At 44.7% G+C, this 25276-nt stretch overlaps 1 protein-coding gene and 1 long non-coding RNA gene across 5 annotated transcripts in view; one reads left to right on the forward strand and one right to left on the reverse strand.

Annotated features, from left to right (window-relative positions):
- Positions 1-4104, reverse strand: LOC121723546. 2 transcript variants are annotated; one of them, XR_006034971.1, is made up of 5 exons: positions 3981-4104; positions 3224-3322; positions 2921-3049; positions 1203-1341; positions 1-911 (listed from the first exon to the last, which is right to left on the reverse strand). It is a non-coding gene; the product is annotated as an uncharacterized LOC121723546 (long non-coding RNA). The 2 variants fall into 2 exon arrangements; XR_006034972.1 differs by lacking the exon at positions 3224-3322 and having other exon boundaries at positions 3981-4048.
- Positions 3429-25276, forward strand: part of si:dkey-30c15.17 (crystal protein) — a 24603-nt gene continuing 2755 nt past the window's right edge. The window contains exons 1-7 of one of the 3 annotated variants that reach the window (XM_042109284.1): positions 3429-3501; positions 19399-20201; positions 20712-20913; positions 21012-21145; positions 21418-21545; positions 23746-23864; positions 24159-24299. In XM_042109284.1, coding sequence (XP_041965218.1) covers positions 19491-20201; positions 20712-20913; positions 21012-21145; positions 21418-21545; positions 23746-23864; positions 24159-24299 — 1435 coding nt within the window. In that variant the 5' untranslated portion in view covers positions 3429-3501; positions 19399-19490. Of the gene's footprint in view, positions 3502-15866; positions 16056-19398; positions 20202-20711; positions 20914-21011; positions 21146-21417; positions 21546-23745; positions 23865-24158; positions 24300-25276 lie in introns of those variants that run through there. The other 2 variants (XM_042109285.1, XM_042109283.1) reach the window with 2 other exon arrangements.

Consider the following 25276-nt stretch of genomic DNA (forward strand, 5'->3'; position numbering starts at 1 on the left):
TATCATAGACAACAAGAACAAGATGTCTTTATTTTTCAATTGTTTTAACAGTGTTTGTGGAACATAATTCAACATAATTATGAGTATGACATGCAGACTATGAGCTGAATAGAATATCAAAACAGCACCCCTTGAAATGTGTGTTCTTCTAGAGTACCACAATGCGACTAGAAAAGCAAGAATGTCGGATTATATCCACACTATGTCAGATTATGTCAGATTATATCCACACTATGTCTGATTATATCCACACTATGTCAGATTATATCCACACTATGTCTGATTATATCCACACTATGTCAGATAGGTTTGTATCTGACACACTTTTGTTACGATTCGCTCTCCTGTCCACATTCGATAATTGTAGCCGCGTCCCCAGAGTGGATGATAAGCCTCGGAGCAGTGATCTTGGAATGTAGTCATGTGTGCCCCGAGTAAGGCCTTGAGCACTCTAAACGACACAATCCATGGTGGAATTGGTCGACCACCAGACTCCTTGTCTGTAACTGTTTGAGGTCACAGCTCCCAGCACCAGATCCAATGTCTTACAAATGAACATTAGCCACCTGGAAACTGGATTGTGGAGACGTGGAAAATGTCATAAGCCGATGAGAAGCTCTTTCTTTACACTGCTGCAACTACATTACGCTTTTCAATTCAGTTTTGAGCATAATTGCATGCAAAACATACAGACAGAATTAGATAAGTGCCTTCCATTTTCAGTGGATTAGAATGTTTTGTTTTATGTGCATGGTAATGATTTGTTGGTGAAGCGTTTGTAGCGGTGCACTACCAGGCAGGGTTTTCACAAGCGTCTGTAGCGGTGCACTACCAGGTGGCACTCTGGGCAAATGTGCTCCACATCCTTACAGGAGTCCACACAGAGCGGAATGCAAGAACATGGCCAACAACTGAAAGAGAAATATTAAATTACCATCTTTGTATCCTCTCAGCAAGGATGATTGGATGAAGAGTGTGTCTGTTGGCTGTTTGACGATTGTTGCTGTTGTTGTTGATTTAAACTAATAAACTAATAGAATAATGATAAGAGTTACAATACAAACAAAAGAATCCATGTTAATAACAAATGAAAATAAATATGCTGGCAAAAATGGTGATATAATTAGATACCAACCCAACCAACCTACACAGTAAAAAGACAATTTCAAATGGAGTTTCAAAGAGCCCAAGTGAGAACTTACAAGATCATGAAGAGGCCACCACATAGGAACCAGGTCAAAACGCCATTTACATGTCTGGTTTCAGTCACAATGTGGGACTTGCAGTGAGGACACTCAATCCGACCAGGGACATCAGTCAAACTTGGTTGTACCACTAATACTGCTCAAAAACGCAAAACACAAATAAATACCAACAGAAACCTGACTTGTACAAGTTCAAAATAAGTTTCTCCTTTTATGTAAATATAAAAATGAACTGTGTATGTGTAACTCCTTTTCACACTTCACATAGAGGGATGAAGGGATAGAAGGATGGGGCAATCAAGCTAACATCTCTTCCACCTCTACCAGTGCCTCCTGGTCATTTTTACGCCAAAAATGCTGGACCCCATCTGAGTCTGTCTGGCCCAAAAGGGTCCAAGAATGTTTGGTGTGAACAGTGACCCATTCAAAAGGGTCCAAGCATGTTTGGTGTGAACAGTGAACCATTCAACAGTGCCTTCCCTCACTCTTGCAAAGAAAACACAATCACTCTGGAAAATATCTGGGAAATGTATTGTCTCATGGTTCTAATATGGTATGATATGATAACAATGTATCATCATTAATTATGACCGCCTAGTGCACAAAAAGCACACAGATAAACACATACATGCAGGCACGCACACACACACACACACAAACACGCATGTACACACACACCAACACATGCAGAAACACACATAAAGACATACGCACACACATGTAGGCACACACACACTCACATGCACACACGCACATACACACACTCATGCGCACGATGCACGCACATCGCACACACATGCACAAGCGAACACACACACTCGCACGCACACACACACACACTCACATGCACGCAAGCGTGATTTATTGTTGTGGAGAGAATGTGCAGCACGGAGTGACATATCTTATCTCAGTCATATCTAGTTAGATGTATTACAGTACAGTAGGTATTACATCAATAGTAGGCCTACACAGCAGGCTTTGATTTTGATGTGGGAATGTGGAATGTTAGGACAGAATGTTTTGTATCCACACCCCAGCAAACACATAACAACACTATGACACTGCTGCTCAATTCACTTTCAGAGGTATATGAGTAGGCTATGTCTGTCTCAATGCTACTTTGGCTAATTAGCAAAGAGAAAGGAATTAATAATTTACCCAGCTGTCAACCTTTGCACATATATCAAGATTGGCTTTGAGGAAGAGTGATAGCATGCCCCAAACACTACTCTGTGGTCTGTTGAACAAGGCACCATGTTGAAAATGGCCAGAGCTCTCCTTGTAAAGATGTGTTAGTAGCAAATGCAAGCATCCTGGGGTTTTAGCATCCAGGTGTTTTAGCATCCTTGCTAACACAAATCCACCTCCCAATCTGATATGCTGCAAGTTCACCGGTTTGAGCCTGCAGTCGATGATGCATGGCTGAATTATTCAAGACCAGAGTGAGATACTGTACTTTATTGTGCTTTCTATGATAAGACATCAAAGCAACAGCCACACATAAAATCTGCAGTAAGGACAACAGTATACTCTTTTGATCCCGTGAGGACAACGTGTATTTATTGCACTTCGCTGGACTAACTAAAGGGCTAATTTCAGTCATACAGATCATTTTCTGGACTGGATACATTTACCATGTATTAGCAAATCGATAATTTGGTTTACAGTGTTGTTAGGAACTGCTTGGAGAGGATAATGACACTCTTTGGACTTACCCACTGGTGCTGGTTGGTTCATTCCATATTGGTTCATTCCATGTGGGTTCATTCCATATTGGTTTATTCCATATTGGTTTATTCCATGTTGGTTCACCACATATTGAGGTGGTGGAGGTTGGTCTGGGCCTGTAGCAGGGAGGTAAGGACATACTCGGTATGCAAGCTCAGGGAAGGTAGTACCACCTACCAACAAATCTTGTTTAAAAACATAGGAAACCTATACTGGCCATCCCACAACATAAACAGGCTTCATGGAGACACGTCGGCCATAATTGTTTGAGACCTTGAGAAGCAGCTCACCCAGCTGGGCAGGATGTTGTGGAGGTCCAGCCCCATCAGGATTTGTGGCTGAGTCCACATACGGAGGAGGATTTTTTTCCATAATCTGATAGCTATGAACTGAATAAAAAAAGTTGCTATTCCAAAACAGTAATGAACACTAATGAAAATGACTATTTCTGCACTTTGTCCAGTACAGGAGTGTGTGTTTGGACAAGAGCCGCATGTTCTACAGGGAGGATAGAACACCCAACTAACACAACAGCAACACGATGGCACTGCTCAACTCATTTGCACAGGTATGAGTAGCCATACGTCTCCATGGTACAGCACAGGTATGAGTAGCCATACGTCTCCATGGTACAGCACAGGTATGAGTAGCCATACGTCTTCATGGTACAGCACTTTGGCTGATTAGCCAAGAGCAGTTAATTAATCATTTACCCAGCTGTCAAGAGAACCATTGAACATATTTAAAGATTGGCTTTGAGGAAGAGAGACAACATGGAAATGATAAAGGCAATTGTGAAAAGCTTTCCATTGCGTCGGCCAGTTACCATCTGCGACCATATACAAGCCATCTTAAGTATTATTTTACTTCTTCTTTTTTTAGAATCATGGCATACTTTTATAGGCCTATAATGTAGAAAACACATTTTGTAGAATGTTTTCCTCGCACACTCTGCCTTTCCCTCTTCTACTCAGAATTATCCAAAAGACGCCAGTTAGTATCTTGTCATCCTGCTATGAAGGGTCACCCCAGATATTTGATCATTACCTGTACGTGTGGCCGGCCTGCTGCAGTGTGTGGTGAAGTAAGACTGGGTTAGGGCCAACCCAACGCTGCTGCAGTGTGTGGCGAAGTAAGACTGGGTTAGGGCCGACCCAACGCTGCTCCAGTGTGTGGCGAAGTAAGACTGGGTTAGGGCCGACCCAACGCTGCGGCCACTCCTGGGAGAGATGGGTGTGGCTCTCTGAGGGAACAGCTTTACTGTGTTTCACTAGATTACACATAGAGGTTATCATCTGAGGTGCATTTAAATCTGGCAAACAGTGACAAACGTTCTCTGAACAGTTACATTTGAACGATTTGGTGTAAACATTCCATTGTCACGTAACACTTCGTCCAGCTCATGTCCAGCTCCACTGTATGTTCACAGAGAACTACCTCCTCAGACTGTTTGCGAGTGTTGGCAAATGTTAGCCAAAAACTCAAGGCAAACAAAAACCTGTTTGCAAACGTTCGCGAATGTTCACCTATGTTTGCGAATTTGAACACACCTCTTGTACAGGTGCATCTCAAAAAATTTGAATATCATGTTTGTTTCAAAAACACTTTCATATAATCTAGCTTCATTAACACTTCCCTTAGCACTTCAGCAGCGTCTGGGGAGTGGGGAGTGTTTGCAACTCAGGCCACCCCCATTGTGAGAATGCTGTTCATTGACTTCAGCATTCAACACCATCATCTCCTCCAAACTGGTCACCAAACTCAGTGAACTGGGCATCAATACTTCTCTCTGTAACTGGATTCTGGACTTCCTAACCAATGGACCTCAGTTTGTTAGGTTAGATAATCACACCTCCTCAACCATCACCCTGATGTTCCATAGGGATGTGTGCTGACACATCCCCATTCTCATCAACGGCACTGAAGTGGCGCGTGTCACCAGCTTCAAGTGTCTGGGTGTCCACATCTCTGAGGACATCTCTTGGACCATCAACAGCTCTACACTGATCAAGAAGGCTCACCAACGTCTCTTCTTTCTAAGGAGACTATAAAGAAAGTCCACCTGTCTCCTCAGATCCTGGTGAACTTCTACCGCTGCACCATCGAGAGCATCCTCACCAACTGTGTCACAATTTGGTATGGCAACTGCTCTGCCCACGACCGGAAAGCACTGCAGAGGGTGTGAAAACTGCCCAACGCATCATCGGTTCCTCACTCCCCTCCATCGGGGCCTTCTAGGGCAAGTGATGCTTGCGTAAGGCGTGCAGCATCATCAAAGACTCTTCTCACCCCAGCCACAGACTGTTCACCCCACTCCCCTCTGGGAGGCGTTACAGGTCTCTCCGCACCCGAACCAGCAGGTTCAGAGGAAGCTTCTTTCCTGCGGCTGTCACTGAACTCTAGCTCTGCACCCCGGTGACAACCAACCGACTACTGTAAGCCCCTCACTGCCCCTGCCCGCTGCCTCCTTGCCTGTGCCTGTTGAGGACAAGGAGGCGGACCAACCCCCCCCCCAACATTTGTACTACCCTATCCCATCCATAGTGTTCTATCTATTTATTTATTTATTTATATACAAATATACATACTGTAATTACACTTACATATAGCCATTTTCTACTGCTCTTCATACTATTCATCCTGCACATACACTTATTCTTACTACTCTTATAATGGTACTGTTACCACACTGCACATAGCTGTACATTCTGTACATATCTGTCTTTATTTTTCATACTGAATATCTGCATTTATTCTGTTTTCTTATTTTATATTCTGTTAATACACTGCATATTACATAGCCATATCATTCTGCTCTTAAGGTAACTGCTAATACACTGCACATATTTATATTTAATTTATACTACTCTAAACCACCTTCTGTAAATTAACTGTATACTAGTGTCTACACTGCACTATATTTATTGTCCTGTCTATGCACCACCTGCCTATACTGTGTATCACATTGCACTTTTCTGCTTTTTTTGCACTTCTGATTAGATGCAAACTGCATTTCGTTGTCTTTGTACTTGTACTCTGCACAATGACAACAAAGTTGAATCTAATCTAATCTAATTAAGCCTACGTATAAAGTGACATATTTCAAAACATTTTTTTTGTTGTAATGTTGATTATTCTAATCTTGATGATTGTGGTGTACATCTCATAGAAATCAAAAATCCAGAATATCAAAATATTAGTATAAAGTCAAAACACCCTCAATGGTGTCCTGAGGCTTTAATATCTCAGTCTGTGCAGGGCAATGGATATTTCCCAGATATTTTGGTAGAGCTCCTCATCTATGTACATTTGAAAAACACGGGTGAGTTATTTGAACCTTTGCACACTACTGTTTGGCCCATATTCCATTGGCCAATGGAAAAAAGTAATCAGTAATCCGCCTATTCATTTTTATGGCAGCCTTAGCACTGAAGGCCTTGCCCATTAGCTTTTATGACTAACTCATGACTGTATGGCAACTCACACCTCAAACACCATCATTAAGGTTGCTGATGACATCACCATAATCAGCTGTATCACGATGATGAGTCTGCTTACAGAGCAGAGGTGGCAACCCTGACATCCTGATGACAGGACAACAACCTGCTGCTCAACGTCAGCAAAACCAAGGAGTTGATTGTGGACTACAGGAGACTGCAGGAAGAGCACACACCCATCTATATTGGACGCACAGCAGTAGAGAGAGTCAGCTGCTTCAGATTCCCTGGAATTAACATCAGTGAGGATCTCAGCTGGTCACACCATATAGGTATGGTCACAAAGTCAGCAAGACAGCGACTCTTCTTTCTTCGGCGGCTGAGGAAGTTTGGTATGGACGGTGAAATACTGACCAACTTCTACCGCTGTACCATTGAGAGCATCCTGACCGGCAACATCCTGACCGGCAACATCCTGACCGGCGACATCCTGACCGGCAACATCCTGACCGGCAACATCACAGCAGGGTATGGCAACAGCACCGCTCATGTACCATTGAGAGCATCCTGACCGGCAACATCCTGACCGGCAACATCCTGACCGGCGACATCCTGACCGGCAACATCCTGACCGGCAACATCACAGCAGGGTATGGCAACAGCACCGCTCATGTACCATTGAGAGCATCCTGACCGGCGACATCACAGCAGGGTATGGGGAACATCCTGACCGGCAACATCACAGCAGGGTATGGGGAGCATCCTGACCGGCAACATCACAGCAGGGTATGGGGAGCATCCTGACCGGCAACATCACAGCAGGGTATGGGGAGCATCCTGACCGGCAACATCACAGCAGGGTATGGGGAGCATCCTGACCGGCAACATCACAGCAGGGTATGGGGAGCATCCTGACCGGCAACATCACAGCAGGGTATGGGGAGCATCCTGACCGGCAACATCACAGCAGGGTATGGGGAGCATCCTGACCGGCAACATCACAGCAGGGTATGGCAACAGCACCGCTCATGATCGCAAAGCTCTGCAAAGGGTGGTCAGGTCAGCGCAACGCATCACAAGGAGTTACCAACTATCCAGGACCTTTACAGCCAGCGCTGCAGGAGAAAGACCAAGCGAATTCTTGCTGACCCCAGTCATCCCAGCCACAGTGTCTTCACCCTCCTACCATCTGGTAGAAGGTAGACTTGTACCAGCAGATACAGAGACAGCTTCTTTCCACAAGCCACCAGGATGCTGAACTGTAATTCTTTTCCCCATAGCTAATCAACCTCAAACCTCAGAACCCCCACCCAGACACAAAACATACCCCCTGTAGTATATTGTAGGAATGATCTGTAGATCGTGTATCGATTAGTTGGCACCTAGAGGCTGTATCAGGGATTGATATGTAAGGCTGGCTCTGGTGTCAGGGCATGAGTTCGGGAGACAATAAAAGTCACATACACAGTGTTCACCATACGTTGGACTCCAAGGGTTTTATTCTTAACATAAGGACACAACATGGTGTCAGAAGTGGTGTTTTCTTCATCCACGTGAGACGCGAGACAACGTCGCTCTACGCTGTACCTGCTGTGGAAAGGAGAAAAGTACTGTTGAGTTTGCGTCGAACGAACCGAAGTTGGCATGGACCAGTTCAAGCCCCCTGCACCGCTCGTGCTCACCGGCAATTTAAGTGAGAATTGGCGACGCTGGGAGCAGCGTTTTAAGCTGTACATGACAGCCACAGGAGCGGATGACAATAATGAACCGGTGAAGGTTGCCATCATGCTGCACACGGTTGGAGAGGATCCTCTAGAGGTATACAACACCCTCACCGTTGAGTCTGCTGCAGCGCAAGCTACGTTAGAAGAGATTTTGGATGCATTCAGAAAATATTGCATACCAAAGAAAAACATTGTGTTTGAGCGCCATCAGTTTTGGTCGCAACCCATGCCAGAAGGAGTCACCGTTGACAAGTTTGTGACCGAACTTCGCCAGAAATGTAAAAATTGTGAGTTTGGAGCGAGTGAAAACTAAATGATAAGAGATAAGCTTGTGTTTACCGTGCCTGATGCTCGTGTGAAGGAGAGAATGTTAAGAGAAATGGACTTGACTTATAAAGCAGTTGATATTTGCAGAGCAGCAGAAGCTGCTAAATCTCAAATGCGTGTAATGGGAACAGCGCAGCCAGAACCATCAGTGGAGGCACTACGCAAGGTGATGGCTAGCTCTGAGAGAAAGAAAGCATACATAAACGGAAAGTCAAGACCACCGGATAAAGTACAAGCAGCCAGTCCAAATGCATGCAGGAATTGCGGCGGGACACATAAACCACGACAATGCCCAGCTTTTGGCGTCATATGCCATAATTGTAGCAGAAGAAATCACTTCGCCAAAGTGTGTACCTCATCTCAAGACAAGTCAGGCGCTGTGAGAGGTGTGAATGACCTTGACAGAGAGGTTGAATCTCTTTTCATAGGCACTATGTCCTGTGTAGGATCAAACCACACGGCTCAGCAGGGTGACAATGCATGGTATACCACAGCCAACATAAATAACACTGTTAAGTTTAAACTGGACACTGATGCTGATGCAAATGTGCTCCCGCTGAACATGTTTCAGAAGATTCCAGGTCCCAATCATCTGAAGCCCACCCAAGTAGTTCTCGTAGCTTATGGAGGAACACGCCTGAAACCAGAAGGTACTGTGAGTTTCACCTGTGAAACGGCCAGGACAAAGTCAAATCTACAGTTCTTTGTCACCAAGCACTCCTCCACTCCGATCCTAGGCAGAGAAGCATGCGAGAAGCTGCGACTGGTAAAGAGAATGGAGATGATTGCAGTGAAGGCACCAGCCACGAAAGAGAAGTTGGTGGAGGCCTATCCGTCCGTCTTCAGTGGCCTGGGCCAGTTTCCAGGGATGCATCACATTCACACTGACCCCGATGTGACCCCAGTTGTACACGGCTGTAGAAGAATTCCCATTGCTGTCATGGACAGATTGAAAACAACACTGCAAGACCTTATTGACAGAGAAGTCATAGAACCTGTGACAGAGCCCACAGAGTGGGTAAATAGCCTTGTCATCACAGAGAAGAAAAACGGGTCTCTGAGGGTGTGTCTGGACCCTCGTGATCTGAATGAGGCAATTAAGAGGCAGCACTTCTCAATACCCACCCCAGAGGAGGTCCTGTACAGGTTGTCAGGGAAATCCATTTTCACCATCTTAGATGAAAAGGATGGATATTGGCAAGTGAGACTTGACAAGCCGTCATCAATGTTGTGCACATTCAGTACACCATGGGGCAGGTTTCGTTTTAAGAGACTTCCCTTTGGCATTAAGTCTGCCAGCGAGGTTTTCCAACAGAAAAATTGTGAGACATTTGGAAATATCGATGGAGTGCATATAATTGCAGACGATATGATAATCGCCGCTGCGTCTGAGGAAGAGCATGACGCTATCCTACGGAAAGTCATGGACACTGCACAAAGAGCGAATATCAAATTCAACCAAGAAAAGATTCAGTACAAGGTGGACTCAGTCAGATACATGGGGCATGTCGTCACTGCCAAAGGTGTGAAACCTAACGAATCCAAGGTGTTGGCCATCAAGAACATGCCACAGCCTGAGGACAAGAAAGGGCTGCAGAGGTTACTGGGAATGACAAGGTATCTCTCCCAGTATATCCCAAACGAGGCCATCATAACCAGCCCACTCAGGCAGTTGTTGAGAAAGGATGCTGCTTGGCACTGGGATCATGAACACAATGCTGCACTGGACAAGCTTAAATCCGCTTTCATGCAGGCCCCAGTGCTCCGGTTCTATGATCAGACCAAGCCACTTACCATACAATGCGATGCATCAAAAGATGGGCTTGGCGCCTGTCTGCTTCAGGAAGGTAGGCCGCTGTCTTATGCTTCACGAGCACTTACAGAATCTGAGAAGAATTATGCTCAGATAGAGAAAGAGCTGCTGGCAATAGCTTTTGCAACGAAACGCTTCCACCAGTATGTTTATGGCAACACAGTGTCTGTCCAATCAGATCACAAACCGCTTGAAGTAATTTTCAGGAAGCATCTGAGCAAGGCACCAGCACGGCTACAGCGCATGTTATTGCAGCTCCAACGCTATGATCTGAAGATAACCTACACTTCAGGCAAGGACATGCACGTGGCTGATACCCTGTCCCGTGCTGTTGTGTCTGACTGTAAAGATGACGCGAAAGAGGATCTGTTTGAGGAGAGAGTGGTCCACGCAATGGCAGCCACAGCTGCATTGGACACAGACACTCTCACAATGCTGAAGGAAGCCACATCTAGAGACAATGTACTGCAACAGGTACTGGAAATACACCACAAAGGCTGGCCTAGAAGACGAAGCAGTCTCGCCACCAATCTACACCAGTACTGGCCTATGCAAAATTCCATCAGCATCAGGGATGCAGCCTATGCAAAATTCCATCAGCATCAGGGATGGCATACTGATGACTGGTGATAGGATTGTGATTCCTCAGAGTGCGAGGCAGATGATGCTTGACAGACTGCACCTTGCACATCAAGGGATCCAGTGGATAAAAGCGCAGGCAAGAAAAGTGATGTACTGGCCAGGGATGACACATGGTGGAAAGCTGTGCTCCATGTCAACAGCTCCAGCCACATAATCATAAAGAGCCTCTGATTTCACATGAGGTACCTGAGTTGCCATGGCTGAAAATTGGGGCTGATATCTTGGAGCTCAATGGACAGTCATACCTTGTGATGGTGGATTATTTGTCCAAATACCCAGAGGTGCTCCACCTACCTGACAAAACTGCCTACACAGTTATATGCAAGATGAAAGCAGTCTTCGCCAGACACGGAATTCCGAAAGAGCTGGTAAGCGACCATGTTCATCTGAGGAGAATCCACCCCAGTCTGCGGAGAGAAGATAATGCTGAGCTGCTGGAGGAACCAGTGAATTCACAAAAAGAGGATTCCGGGTCACAGGCCATGCAAGACCAGGGCACACCCGCCTGTGAAGACAACAGTACTCCAGCTACTCCCATCTGCAGCACCAGAAGTGGGAGACACGTAAAGCTTCCTACAAAGTTCAGAGACTGAGTTGAGCTAAAGCTGAAGTTTAGCCCACTGATGAGTCAAGTTCAGGCTCTGTGTGTATATGTGTGGGAGTTTTCTGAGTTGTGTTTGACTTTGTTTTGATATTCAACAGAATGACAGCTGTGGAGAAGGTGAGATTGGAATTATGTAATTTGTTTAAAAGGATATGTTTTGAGCAATGTAAGGAGATCATTTAACTGTCTATAACAGATGTCAGTTCAGGTTCAGTTATTAAGTCAAAGATGACTCTCATGCTTAAAAAGGGAGGATGTAGTAGAGTTAGAGGCAGCCGTAGCCCACTGGTTAGCACTCTGGACTTGTAACCGCAGGGTTGCCGTAGCCCACTGGTTAGCACTCTGGACTTGTAACCGGAGGGTTGCCGTGGCCCACTGGTTAGCACTCTGGACTTGTAACCGGAGGGTTGCTGGTTCGAGCCCCGACCAGTGGGCCACAGCTGAAGTGCCCTTGAGCAAGGCACCTAACCCCTCATGCTCCCCGAGCGCCGCTGTGGTTGCAGGCAGCTCACTGCGCCGGGATTAGTGTGTGCTTCACCTCACTGTGTGCTGTGTTTCACTAATTCACGGATTGGGTTAAATGCAGAGACCAAATTTCCCTCACGGGATCAAAAGAGTATATATACTTATACTTATACTTAGTATATTGTAGGAATGATCTGTAGATCGTGTATCGATTAGTTGGCACCTAGAGGCTGTATCAGGGATTGATATGTAAGGCTGGCTCTGGTGTCAGGGCATGAGTTCGGGAGACAATAAAAGTCACATACACAGTGTTCACCATACTTTGGACTCCAAGGGTTTTATTCTTAACATAAAGACACAACACCCCCTCTCCACACACATACACACCATTTCATCATTCCCCTTTTCATCCCCCACCCCCCACACACACACAAAATACACCTTCTTAATTACTACTTTTAATTTACTCTTTTAAGTTGAGCTGGCTCTTTAAGTACAAGACAATAAAACTACTTGAACTTTATGTGTTTTTCCAGATAACGCTCTGTGTAAGTGAAAAATCATGGAATATATGACTCAAGATAATTGTTTTCATATGTCAGCATAACAGACAAAATATTCCCCTTTCTACCTTAAACTGCAATGACATCATCAGGGCTCTCAAGTGTCACGCATTGAGTGTGACAGTCACTCATTTCAGTCTTTTGTCACACTCTCCCGCCACACATTGTATTTCTCACGCAGAAAAACTATTTATCTATTTAATATGCTGCGGCAGTGCCCAAAATGTCTCTGGCCGCGCCGCTCTCACTATGGTACCGGCAGGAATCAAGCGCGTCTCCCCTGGAGTTGAGCCTGCCACTTATCAGCCAATCAAAAATAACGAGAGGGGCTACACAATAGCCAATCAGAAAATAACTGTATTGTATCTGGGTAATGCTGCTTTCGAGATCTCTCGTAAATCAGGGGTCCCCAACCTTTTATGTACCATGGACCGGTTTGATTCCCATTTTTTTTCCATGGACCGGTGGTGGTGGGGGGTTCCGGGGATTCCATGTTCCGTGTTGTGCATGCATTACTTGAAAAGAACTAGCTCGTATGAACAGTAACTAGCTAGTATGAACAGTAAAGGTAACGAACAATATGAACTATGAAAATTGAACAACTACTACATCTATCATGTGTGAACATGCTTAACAAAATATGGTAACAAAACATGGGAACTAAACGTGCATTACGAATATAATCATTGGGAGCCCTGTGCATGTTTCCCTGCAACAAGAAGGTTCCATCTGGGGGTGATGGAAGACAGTGACACCCTCAGTGTGTTTGAAATGTCCAGTCGATTGTGCAATTTGGTCTAAGTTGCAGTCATTGCCGAAAACCTGGCCTCGCATAGATACGTGGTGGGAAATGGTAAAACGTTTTCAGCGCTTTTCTCAGGATATTCTGCTTTGGTTTTCATCCAAAAACCCGCCAGAGAGGTTTCCTCATAGCCTACACACTCTTAAGACCACCGTCATTTGCAATTTCGATCAACTGCTCTTCCTCCTGCGCTGACAAGTTAGGACTATTCGGGATATTGACAAATGGGTTGCGGACCCACTCATTGGTTTGCTGTGGATCTTTGGAGGATGGGAAGTAACGTTCAAACTCATTTGAAAGCGCAACAAGGTGATCGCGCACCAGCTGCGAGAGAAAGGGCCCTGCCTCAGTCTCTCCCAAAACCCCCACTACTGTTTGGAACATATCAAATACACCCCGATCCGCTCGTCGTACCCACAAATCAAGCTTGGCTTTAAATGCAGCGACTTTATCTGCCAGTTTAAAGACAGTCGTCATTCTCCCCTGCAGTGACGGGTTGAGGTCATTAAGCAACCCGAATATGTCACACAGGTAAGCGAGTTTTGACACCCAGCCCTCATCACTAAAATATGCAGCTAACGGTGACTTTTTTTCTGTAAGAAATCTCTGCAGCGGCTCTCGCAACTCAAACACTGGCCAGTGACCTGCAACCAACTTGGACAGCGTACCACGATGACCCATTCACCCTCTCTAACAACTGTGCCTCAATATCCTCTGACATATCATCAATTCACCTATGGACAGTGCTTGCAGAAAGCGGTACCTGAGCTATTTTTTTAGCTGCAGCCTCCCCAAGGAGTTCATTGCACATGCCTTTACCAGTAGGCAGAATTAACTCTTCCCCAATAGTAAAGGGCTTCTTAGGGGCCGTGCACACGACGCCGGTTTTTGTGAAACCGGTGAGGTTTTGTTAACAGTTACGCCTTGCATGTACACGACGCCGGCAGTTTAGGAGACTGAAACCGATAGCTTTTGAAACCGGCTTCCGATGTGGGAACTTCTGAAACCGCCGGCTAACTTTCGCCGTGTAGACGCCTGTAGGTGCGAAGCCGGCAACTTTATGACGACATAGCCCCACCTCTCAACTCAGCCACGGCACTCGACCTGACATGTTGCTTGTCAAAACAAACCAAACCATTTATTTATCATATTAAAATGTTTTTCTTTCCCCCGTCATGATTTATGTGCACAATGTAGCCTATCAGCCTTTAGTGGCTAAGTTAGAAGCACATGTTAGCTTAACTTAGTTAAACATTAGCTTACTGCATGTTAGTGTTTTCTCCAGTGGTGCTAATGCAGTCCTAATGCAATGCGTAGGCTAAGCATTTGAAATTTCACGTAGCAGTCACATACCTTGAAAATGAACTTTATTAGTTTAACAGTTGAATTGAAAACCGAATTGTCTGTAGTCTCCTTATTTCATGCGACTGCTTAACCAGAGCACTTATTAGACATTCTCTGGCTTAACAAACTGTTTCAACAATGTTTTCTTCTACGCGATTCACGCGAAATGATCGTGAAGCTTCTGCACAGCGGCGCCATCGACTGGTCTGGCATATGAACTACAGCACATTTAGCCGGTTACACCTCTGTGTGTACACGCAAGGTTTTTTCTTGCCGGAGTCGTTAAAGGTGTGAAAGCGGTAAGAGAAAATCCACCCGGCGGTGTCGTGTAAACGGCCTCTTAGATTTAGCAATCCGACTAGCCACTATGAGGCTTTTAGCGCAGCCACATTCACCGATGTGGTTGCTTTACGCACTAGTTTTTTGTCCTTCTTGCTCGCGTTTCTTACGCTCAAAGAACTCAAGGGGTTTGTCTTTAAGTGTAGGATGCTTGGACTCCAGATGTCGAATTAGCTTTGATGGTTTCATTGCTTCGTTTGACAACTTATCGCCAAATACCACACATAAAGGACTTGGTGCATGCGAGTCACCGGTCTCTGCGAAACCATATTTTAAATATGACTCGTCATATTTCGTATTGAATGACACCTTCTTTTTCTTTGAGGTATCTGGCTCACCATCGTCAGTGGGTATTATTGCGAATGTGACATTATTGCGAATTAAATTGAGTTTATTTAGTTTGCATGCATTTTTTTTTAAACTCTTGTCGTAGGCTACGGCCCGGTTGTTGGGGACCGCTGTCGTAAATCATCAAACACTCACCCGTACAACATGTACCAATGACTGGCTTTAGGAACGCCTTTCTCTCGAGCCATGAGGGGCATTAGCAGGAGGCTAGTCATTGTTATTGTTTTGTGCTACATGTAGCCTCTAGCTAAACGGCTGGAAAACCAATTGTTACATTGTATTGCAGGCACAGCAAGACCGTGCAATGCATGAATTGGTGACCGGATTGAAGCAGCAATGTAATCTAGTGTGTAAGAGCATTACATCAACTTTAACATGACCAACACAGTACATATGCAAAAAAAATACATGCCATCTCATCTCAACTATGGGCGCAGCCATGTTTGTTGTAAGGTCGTACGGGTCGTACGTCCACCTCGGGGTACCCTCGGGGTACTCCGTGGTAAAGTGGGCGTGCCTGCCCAAAATGCCGCAAGAAAGCTGGGTAATTTACACTTTCCAACTCGGGCGGCGGTAAAGATTTAACGCAACAACCGAAAAACGCGTATCCTGGAATTGTTGAACGTGAATTATTGAACGTGAACCTGTTACCCATTTCTTCCAAGTTTCGTTCACCTTGGAGCTTCGAGCATCAGTTCATGGTTTCATCACAGAGTAAGTCATCTTTTAATGTTACAACAAATCCACAACTTGTTTGACAAAAACAATGACAACGTGACGCTGCTATAGAGAATGTTTCCCAGATAATTAGCATCAGTTGTTCATGACTGTCTGTAACTTAGCCAACAGTTTCACAGCCTGTTCATTGACAACACTTGCTCAGGAACAAGTAGCATATGCCTAGTCATACTTTCGTTCACACGATGACTGACATTTGTCACATTCTAAACATCTCTCTCTCTCTCCAAATACACGGGTTTCCCGTTTACCAACAAAACTAGATGCGCGCGCAGCCGTGAGGCAGAAGACGCTTGGTGGCCGTCCACAACGTTATAAACGTAACCTAAATAGTCGGCTGCTGTAAGCTACAATCGGATTTTTTTTGTATACTGTGGTGATTTTATCTAGACATAATAACTTGTGTGTGTGTGTGTGCATGCTGGTTTATTAGAAACATTCCATCTTATATAAGGATACTGTTTGTGCAACTGTTATGCAACATTTACTGGAAGTCATGAGACTGAACTGTCAGAGACTGAGAGTGAAACTGAGGAGGAATGGCAGTGAAAGTAAAACCAAACAGGGCTTAGGAGAAGTGGAGGGGTTTACAAGAAAAGAAGGCAGAACCAAAAGTGAAAGTACACATAGAACCAAAACAAACGCATACCCTGCCTGGCAACGGATTACACATAGGACCTGGTCACATGTATTCTGCCTAGCAACACACATTTTTTAATGTTTAAATGGGAAGGGTTTTCCACCAATATCTTAAGTCCCAAAACGTTCTGATTGGCTAAAAGGGGCCCGGTGACGTTCCTGGTGATAGGAACGCCCCTCGGGCCCCTGAGAGCATAAAAGAAAGAGCTCAGGCACATTCAGATCAGATCTCATCGGGGTAGCAGCTGCCACTCATCACTCTATTGCCTGACGGTCCAGTCCTGACGCTGTTTGGATTGTATTTTCACTGCAATACGGTGAATAAAGGATCAACAGCCTTCAGCTTCTCTCGTCTTGGTGTTCTCCTTCGGGTCTTTGACATCAAAGTGCTAGTTGGATTGGAGGTTCGGGAAAGTGGATAGTTTTTCCACGACAATACCCCTGTTGTCTCAATGATAATATCATCTCATTTCAGACTATATTTCAAAGTTTGACGTTCATTTGGATTATTAATATAACATCGTATTTGAATTGGTGCAGTTTTCAGCACAAAAACTCATTTTATTCTTTTGTTCTTTTGCATTGCTCTATGCTGTTCTATGGTGCTTTCTGCCTCTTGGTTGCGCACGCATATTTTCGTGACGTTCCATAGAAATCCATGTATAGGCTTAATCATTTTATTAGCACTAAACAAATTAAAGTGTATGGCATAGCCTATTGTTATAGGTCACTTTTAAAATCACGTCATATTATATACTTATATCCTGGCCATGGATGCATTAATCATTGCATCTGTATTCAAAAATGTCGGGTAAAAAGCAATTAAGCATCCTCTCATTCACCCTGAGAGGAAAGCCCCCTAAAAGGTCAGTGCCATGTGTCAAATCATTTCTTTTGCAAATCTGAGCAATTATAAATTATACTTTTGCCCCATTTTGACTTAGGATGGCATTGCTCCTACATACTTTAGCCAATAATCAAACGTCTGCTCTCTTTTGGAAAGCTGAGACACTGTTGGAAAACAATTAGAATAACTGTGTGATGTACTGTCACAAAGTTACAAAGGCTAGATTATTCTTTTTTTTTTTTCTACCGGATAACAAGCATCTTTGAACTGACCACATTTCAGCCCTCTAGGTCTTGACTTGATATGACTTGAGTCCTAGCATTAGGTCTTGTCATGCTGTGTGCAAAAGTAGATCAATATAGAATGACAACATGAGTACTTTAGACCATTATTTGCCAAGATATGCTCATGCATTTGGTAAAATGCCCTATGAAAACTCCCCATAGGACTCTGGGTTCTCCAAAATGCATACTGGCAATCAAATGCTTACTGCATATGAACCCCACATAAGCATAATCTTGGCCTCAAATGAAAGGTAATACTCTGAAGTTTCATGCTTGCATTTGGATTGTAGGCTACTTCAGGTTCTGATATGACTACACTAAATATGGAATAATTACAAAAAATACAAATCTTTACAATTTCTATTTCAATTCAATTGGTGTGTATAAGACGGGCTATATTTCTGCACAACTAATATTGGATCAACTGGTAACTGACCTGGGGCTGGTGTATGCTAGCTGGTGATGCTAGTTGCGCGTGTAAATCCTCACACCCCTAACCTTAGTGATGGGGACGAGACCGCCTATGCCGAGTCCGAGTCAAGACCGAGTCTTTGAAGGGTCGAGACCGAGTCGAGACCGAGTCTGTTGGTTTTCAAATACAGTCGAGTCCGAGTCAAGACCGAGTCTTTGAGGAAGCAAGTCCGAGTCGAGACCGAGTCCTTTAGGAGTCGAGACCGAGTCGAGACCAAGACCATAAAAAATTGCAGTTTTAATATTCATAATTTAATATCACCCCAGTTAATAATCAACAGTTAGGCCTACAGACTAAGCTAGATTGGGAATTGTTTAGAGGAGCAGTCTTAACGTCTAAATATGGACTATGCTGACCTACAGACACTCACCGGCAGCAGAGCCATAGAGATAAATAAACGGCTCTGACGGCAGTATCTTTGCATTGCACCATGGGATGTCATTTTCAAATAATGCCGGTCAACATTGCATTTTATTATTATTGTTGTTATGTGTTGTCTGTTTTTTTATATGAACATAAAAAATGCGTTGGTCTCGAGGACTCGGTCTGAAATTACGAGTCCTTCTCCTCCCACTGTGGTCCGAGACCGAGTCAAGACCGAGTCTTTGAAGGAACGAGTCCGAGACGAGACCGAGAAAGCAGAAATTGGTCTCAAGACCAGACTCGAGTCCGAGACCGGACTCGAGTACTACATCTAACCGCTGAGTTGGAAGCCTGGGCTTTTAGCTCAGTGGTTAGAGCGCTCGACTCCCATCCATTGCCTGTCCTCAAAACTTGAGAGCCCTGCATCATCCTTCCTCTTTTCATGTCCCCCTTTGCCCATGTGCACAGTAAGTGTGCATTATTTGTGTTTTTGTATTTGCCTGCGTGTGTATGTGAGCATTTGTGCAGAGATTCAGTAACTGAGTCTTGACCTCCCATCTGTAATCTTATTTCACAACACAAAGCCCTCTGTGTGTGTGTGTGTGTGTGTGTTGGGCATGGGCTGATTAAAACCACGAGTGCCTCTGTAAACTAGGATCTGACTCTCTCTTTTTCCCCTTTGACACACGCACACACACACACACACACTGACAGACAACACTGGATTTGTACAACGGAAAAAGAACGCTGGGGATAAGAAGAAAACATCCTCCTATTTTCATGCCGTCTGCCGCTTTGCCACCACTATGTCAGCCTGGATCTCAATGCTAAAGCTGCTAACCATGATCAACTTTGTGTGTGTGTCTGGAGCCGCCATAACCATGGAAACAGGGGTGAGTACGCAGGGTGCTGGGACTAGCGAGGAGAGACATGCACACACTCCTCCCGTGCTGGAGATGAGAAGAGACACTCACCACCCAATGAAGACTGGTGATCAGCAGGATTCATATAAACTCATCTACGGAACAGCCCATAATACTGATGATTCGTATAAACTCATCTATGGACATGATGGAATAACTCATAATAAATTAACTGACGACGGTGTTGAAACTTCTGACCATGGTAGCGGTGACAGTGTTGGATTTGACAATCATGCAGGTGGTGACCGTGTTGAATCTTCGGACAATACTGATGGTAATAATGATGAATTTGATAATTATGCGGGAGGTGAGAGTGTTGAATCTGCTGGCCATGTTGCAAGCGACGGTGTTGAATCTGCTGAAGAGCCTGAGGGGCCGGTTGTGCGGGTGCATGGGGGCATGGTGCGTGGCCTCACGCTGGACAAAGCTCACGTCTTCTACGGCATCCCATATGCCGCCCCGCCAGTGGGGCAACGACGCTGGGCGCCACCCCACCCCGTATTACCATGGTTACAGACGTACAACGCCACCTTCCCTCGGCCGGCGTGCATGCAAGCCTGTGCCGGAGAGTTTTCTCAGATCTGTCCACCAAAGGTATGCGCACTCATAGCCAATCAGTGAGCAGAACACACAAGCAACGCACCAAAACACAGGGGAGCATTCGTCACCATTAGCCAATCACAGGGGAGCAAAGTGATTGATAATGACTGACTGACTATAATTGTGTTACATGCTTCAAATGTAAAGCACTTTGAGCTGCATTCTGTGTATGAAAGGTGCTATACAAATAAAGCTTATTATTATTATTATTATTATTATTATTATTATTATTATTATTATTATTCACCATTAGCCAATCACAGGGGAGCATTCGTCACCATTAGCCAATCACAGGGGAGCAGTCATCACCATTAGCCAATCACAGGGGAGCATTCATTACCATTACCCAATCACAGGGAAGCATTCATCACCATTAGCCAATAATAAATGCATCAAAACACCAACTCTGACATCATAAGTCAATATTCTCTTAACCATGTGTCAGACTAATAAGACCTTTAGCATCAACCATCATCTTGCATGTCTTTGTATGCTTTTGTGTAGGTCAGTGAAGACTGCCTGTACTTGAACGTATTTGTCCCTCGGACTGTGAACTTGTCATTGCCGACGGAAACACAGCGGCCAGTTCTGGTGTGGATCCATGGTGGCGACTTCATTGCAGGCTCCGCCTCCCGACCCCTCTATGATGGACGCTTCATGAGTAACTATAGCAACACAGTGGTGGTCAATGTGGAGTATCGCTTGGGTAAACAAAAACAACAAGCATAGAAATGCACAAGACCACACACACACACAGCTTTTTACAAATACACTGAGCCTTACATCATTTGTGTGCGTCTGCAGGTGCGTTTGGGTTTCTGGTCACAGGAAAAGACCCAGAGCTCTCTGCTGTAGGGAATTATGGGATGTTGGACCAGCAGGCAGCCCTGGTGTGGATTAAAAACAACATTCCAGTTTTTGCAGGAGATCCAAAGAGGGTGTGTGTGTGTGTGTGTGTGTGTGTGTGTGTGTGTGTGTGTGTGTGTGTGTGTCTCATTTAATTTTGTCATTGTTAATGCATTCTCAACACTAAAGCACAAATTATCATTAAGTACTTTTTTTTAACCCATCCTCAAATTAAGTAATATTATGTCACAGACATGAATCCTGTGTGTGTTTGAATATTTATTTGCGTGCGTGCGGCGTGTGTGTGTGTGTGTGTGTGTGTGTGTGTGTGTGCGTGCGTGTGTGTGTGTGTGTTGGGCTGTAGGTGACTTTAGTTGGTGAGAGTGCGGGGGCGCAGTCTGTTGCCCTCCATCTGATGATGAGGAGCAGTGAGTTTCTCTTCAGCCAAGCTGCCATTCAGAGTTTGCCATTCTCAATACCACTCAAAACCAGGTGACTAGGTGTGTGTGTGTGTGTGTGTGTGTGTGTGTGTGTGTGTGTGTGTGTGCATGCATGTATGTGTGTGTGTGTATTTATTGTTTTATGTAGAAACTGTTGTAATAACTGAGTTGGCGTACCTGTACAGGTGTATTAGTGTGCAGGTCTTAGAGCAGTGGCGTACCTGTACAGGTGTATTAGTGTGCAGGTCTTAGAGCAGTGGCGTACCTGTACAGGTGTATTAGTGTGCAGGTCTTAGAGCAGTGGCGTACCTGTACAGGTGTATTAGTGTGCAGGTCTTAGAGCAGTGGCGTACCTGTACAGGTGTTCATGTTGTTGGATTAGTGTGCAGGTCTTAGAGCAGTGGCGTACCTGTACAGGTGTTCATGTTGTTGGATTAGTGTGCAGGTCTTAGAGCAGTGGCGTACCTGTACAGGTGTTCATGTTGTTGGATTAGTGTGAAGGTCTTAGAGTAGTGGCATACCTGTACAGGTGTTCATGTTGTTGGATTAGTGTGAAGGTCTTAGAACAGTGGCATACCTGTACAGGTGTATTAGTGTGCAGGTCAGTGGCTTACCTGTAGAGTCTTAGAGCAGTGGCATAGCTGTACAGGCCACAGGCATTGTGTGTGAGTATTTGTTTAGTAATTTGGATGTTGTGTGGATGTGGATGCAGTTTGCAGTAATGTTTTTAAATCTAATTTAGGTTGTGTAGGTGGTGGTGTTAGCGGTCTACATTTTCTTGTGTGGTTGTTTCGGGCCAATATCCTATAACAAAGGTTGTGCTGTACAGTGTGATGTACAGTATGTGTGTATAGTCGTTTTAGTAATATAGTAATAGTAAAAAAAAAATATTAATATTTGTTCTGATGTGTGTATGGTTGATGTTCTATAGAGGTTGCAGAATGGTGGGTACAATTGTATAGCGAGTGTAGTGATGTGTGTATTTTTGAGGCTGCACATACTGTAGTGATGTTGTGTGTTTGTTTGTGGCTGTAGTATACTGTATGTTTGTGTAGTGATGTTGTGTGTTCATACAGAATGCAGTGATGTGTATATGTGTTTGTATAGAGGCCGTACATAGTGATGTGTATATGTTTGTGGAGGCTGTAGTGTATCTGTGTGTAATGGTGTTGTGTGTGTGTGTGTTTGTGGTGACTGTATGTTTGTGTAGTGGTGTTGTGTGTGTGTTTGTAGTGACTGTATGTTTGTGTACTGGTGTTGTGTGTGTGTGTGTGTGTGTGTTTGTAGTGACTATGTTTGTGTAGAGGTGTTGTGTGTGTGTGTGTGTGTGTGTGTTTGTAGTGATTGTATGTTTGTGTAGAGGTGTTGTGTGTGTGTGTGTGTGTGTGTGTGCATGGAGGCTGGAGTGATGATGTGTGTGTAGTGGGTGTGTGTGTGTGTGTGTGTGCATGGAGGCTGGAGTGATGATGTGTGTGTAGTGTGTGTGTGTGTGTGTGTGTGTGTGTGCATGGAGGCTGGAGTGATGATGTGTGTGTAGTGTGTGTGTGTGTGTGTGTGCATGGAGGCTGGAGTGATGATGTGTGTGTAGTGTGTGTGTGTGTGTGTGCATGGAGGCTGGAGTAATGATGTGTGTGTAGTGGGTGTGTGTGTGTGTGTGTGTGTGCATGGAGGCTGGAGTGATGATGTGTGTGTAGTGTGTGTGTGTGTGTGTGTGTGTGTGCATGTGTGTGTGCATGGAGGCTGGAGTGATGATGTGTGTGTAGTGTGTGTGTGTGTGTGTGTGTGTGTGCATGGAGGCTGGAGTAATGCTGTGTGTGTAGTGTGTGTGTGTGTGTGTGTGTGCATGGAGGCTGGAGTAATGATGTGTGTGTAGTGTGTGTGTGTGTGTGTGTGTGTGTGCATGGAGGCTGGAGTAATGATGTGTGTGTAGTGGGTGTGTGTGTGTGTGTGTGTGTGTGCATGGAGGCTGGAGTAATGATGTGTGTGTAGTGGGTGTGTGTGTGTGTGTGTGTGTGTGTGTGTGCGTGTGTGCATGGAGGCTGGAGTAATGATGTGTGTGTGTGTGTGTGTGTGTGTGTGTGTGTGTGTGTGCATGGAGGCTGGAGTAATGATGTGTGTGTAGTGGGTGTGTGTGTGTGTGTGTGTGTGTGTGCATGGAGGCTGGAGTAATGATGTGTGTGTGTGTGTGTGTGTGTGTGTGTGTGTGTGTGTGTGCATGGAGGCTGGAGTAATGATGTGTGTGTACGGTGCAGGTGGGATGCCAAGAGGCTCGGTCGGGACTTTGCTCGCACGGCAAACTGCTCCGTGTCTGACCTGCTCTGCCTGAAGAGTCTCAGTGCGCGTGATGTGCTCCGAGCTCAGGTCAAATCTGGTGGGTAAACACACACACACACACACACACACACACACACACACACACACACACACATAGGGAGTAGGGTAAGAAAAGTGCCACACCTGCAAGTCCATGGGATGAGGTAATTGGCAACAAACATTATTTAGCCACTAAACCAATCAATTCATTGTTTATTATTTTTAACAATCCAGCTCATTATTAATCAGCTTGGTGAGCAGCAACTGAAGACTTTTTAATCATACATCCAAACAATGAATTGATTATTGAATTTATGAGACCCCAGCTCAGAATACCCCTCTCCCTTCACAGGATCAAAGATAGTGAACCCCTTCCGCTTTCTGGAGGTCTTTGAGACGTGGGGGCCATATATTGATGAGGTGCTGATTGAAGACCAGCCAATCGCAGCCTTCCAGAAGGGTTACTGGCAGAGGGACAAACCGGTCATCATTGGTAAGTGTCATCATTACTCTTTTCGTCTAGTAAACATAAACAAACCGGTCATCATTACTCTCTTCGTCTAGTAAACATAAACAAACCGGTCATCATTGGTAAGTGTCATCATTACTCTCTTCGTCTAGTAAACATAAACAGTCCCATCTCATGACCTCTCGTGCTGTGCATGACTGCTTCACAGTGTGCTGTGCATGACTGCTTCACAGTGAAGTGGCCATGTGAAATAGCCTTTGAATGCATTCACTTTCAGTTACAGGTTAGGTTTTTCTGTTAGCTAAAACGCTTGTACAAGGTGTTGGGACCATTGGTGTTGCCATACCAGAAGTTAGCAGACAGAGGAGGATTTCTGAGGAATGTCTTGAATGTGTTCATCTCTAGCACACTGCAAAATCTTTGGTGTCTTGAGGCACCCACAATCTGAATGTGTGTAATTACTTAAATGCATGTGTACATCCATTTCACACCAGTCCAACCACAAATTAACCTTATCTAAAGTGACAATGGATGAACTGAATAAACTTCACAGGTTCAGCACAAATATCAACAGCTGTCCTCTGTTCATTTAATGAATGAATGAAAGCAAAGTTATCAAGCTTAATATTTCACTTTTTTTAAATTTTAGTCATGTCTACATTTTCAATGATAAAGGTGCATTTTCTGTGCAAACATATTCCTATTATGCTCTAATAAACTGTGGTATTGACACAAAGCACTGGTAGAATGAGCAGCAGCAGATATAGCAATACTTGTCTAACGTCAACAGATATTTCTAGACTTCACACTAGAGAGTAAGGCCCTTCTGTAATCAGATACAAGCACAATAGCAGCGCTTCATGACCAGGTAATTGTACAGGTGAAGGGTGATAAATTCCAGCGGGAGTTCCTGAAACTGACATTGAGAAAAGCTACAGGGAAAACCAGAGCGAAAGTGAGAGAGCGTCAGTGGAAGTGATTAGAGTGATGTGATCTGAGCC

This window comes from Alosa sapidissima, chromosome 11 (assembly GCF_018492685.1).
Source record: "Alosa sapidissima isolate fAloSap1 chromosome 11, fAloSap1.pri, whole genome shotgun sequence".
In the NCBI taxonomy this organism is placed as follows: domain Eukaryota; kingdom Metazoa; phylum Chordata; class Actinopteri; order Clupeiformes; family Clupeidae; genus Alosa; species Alosa sapidissima.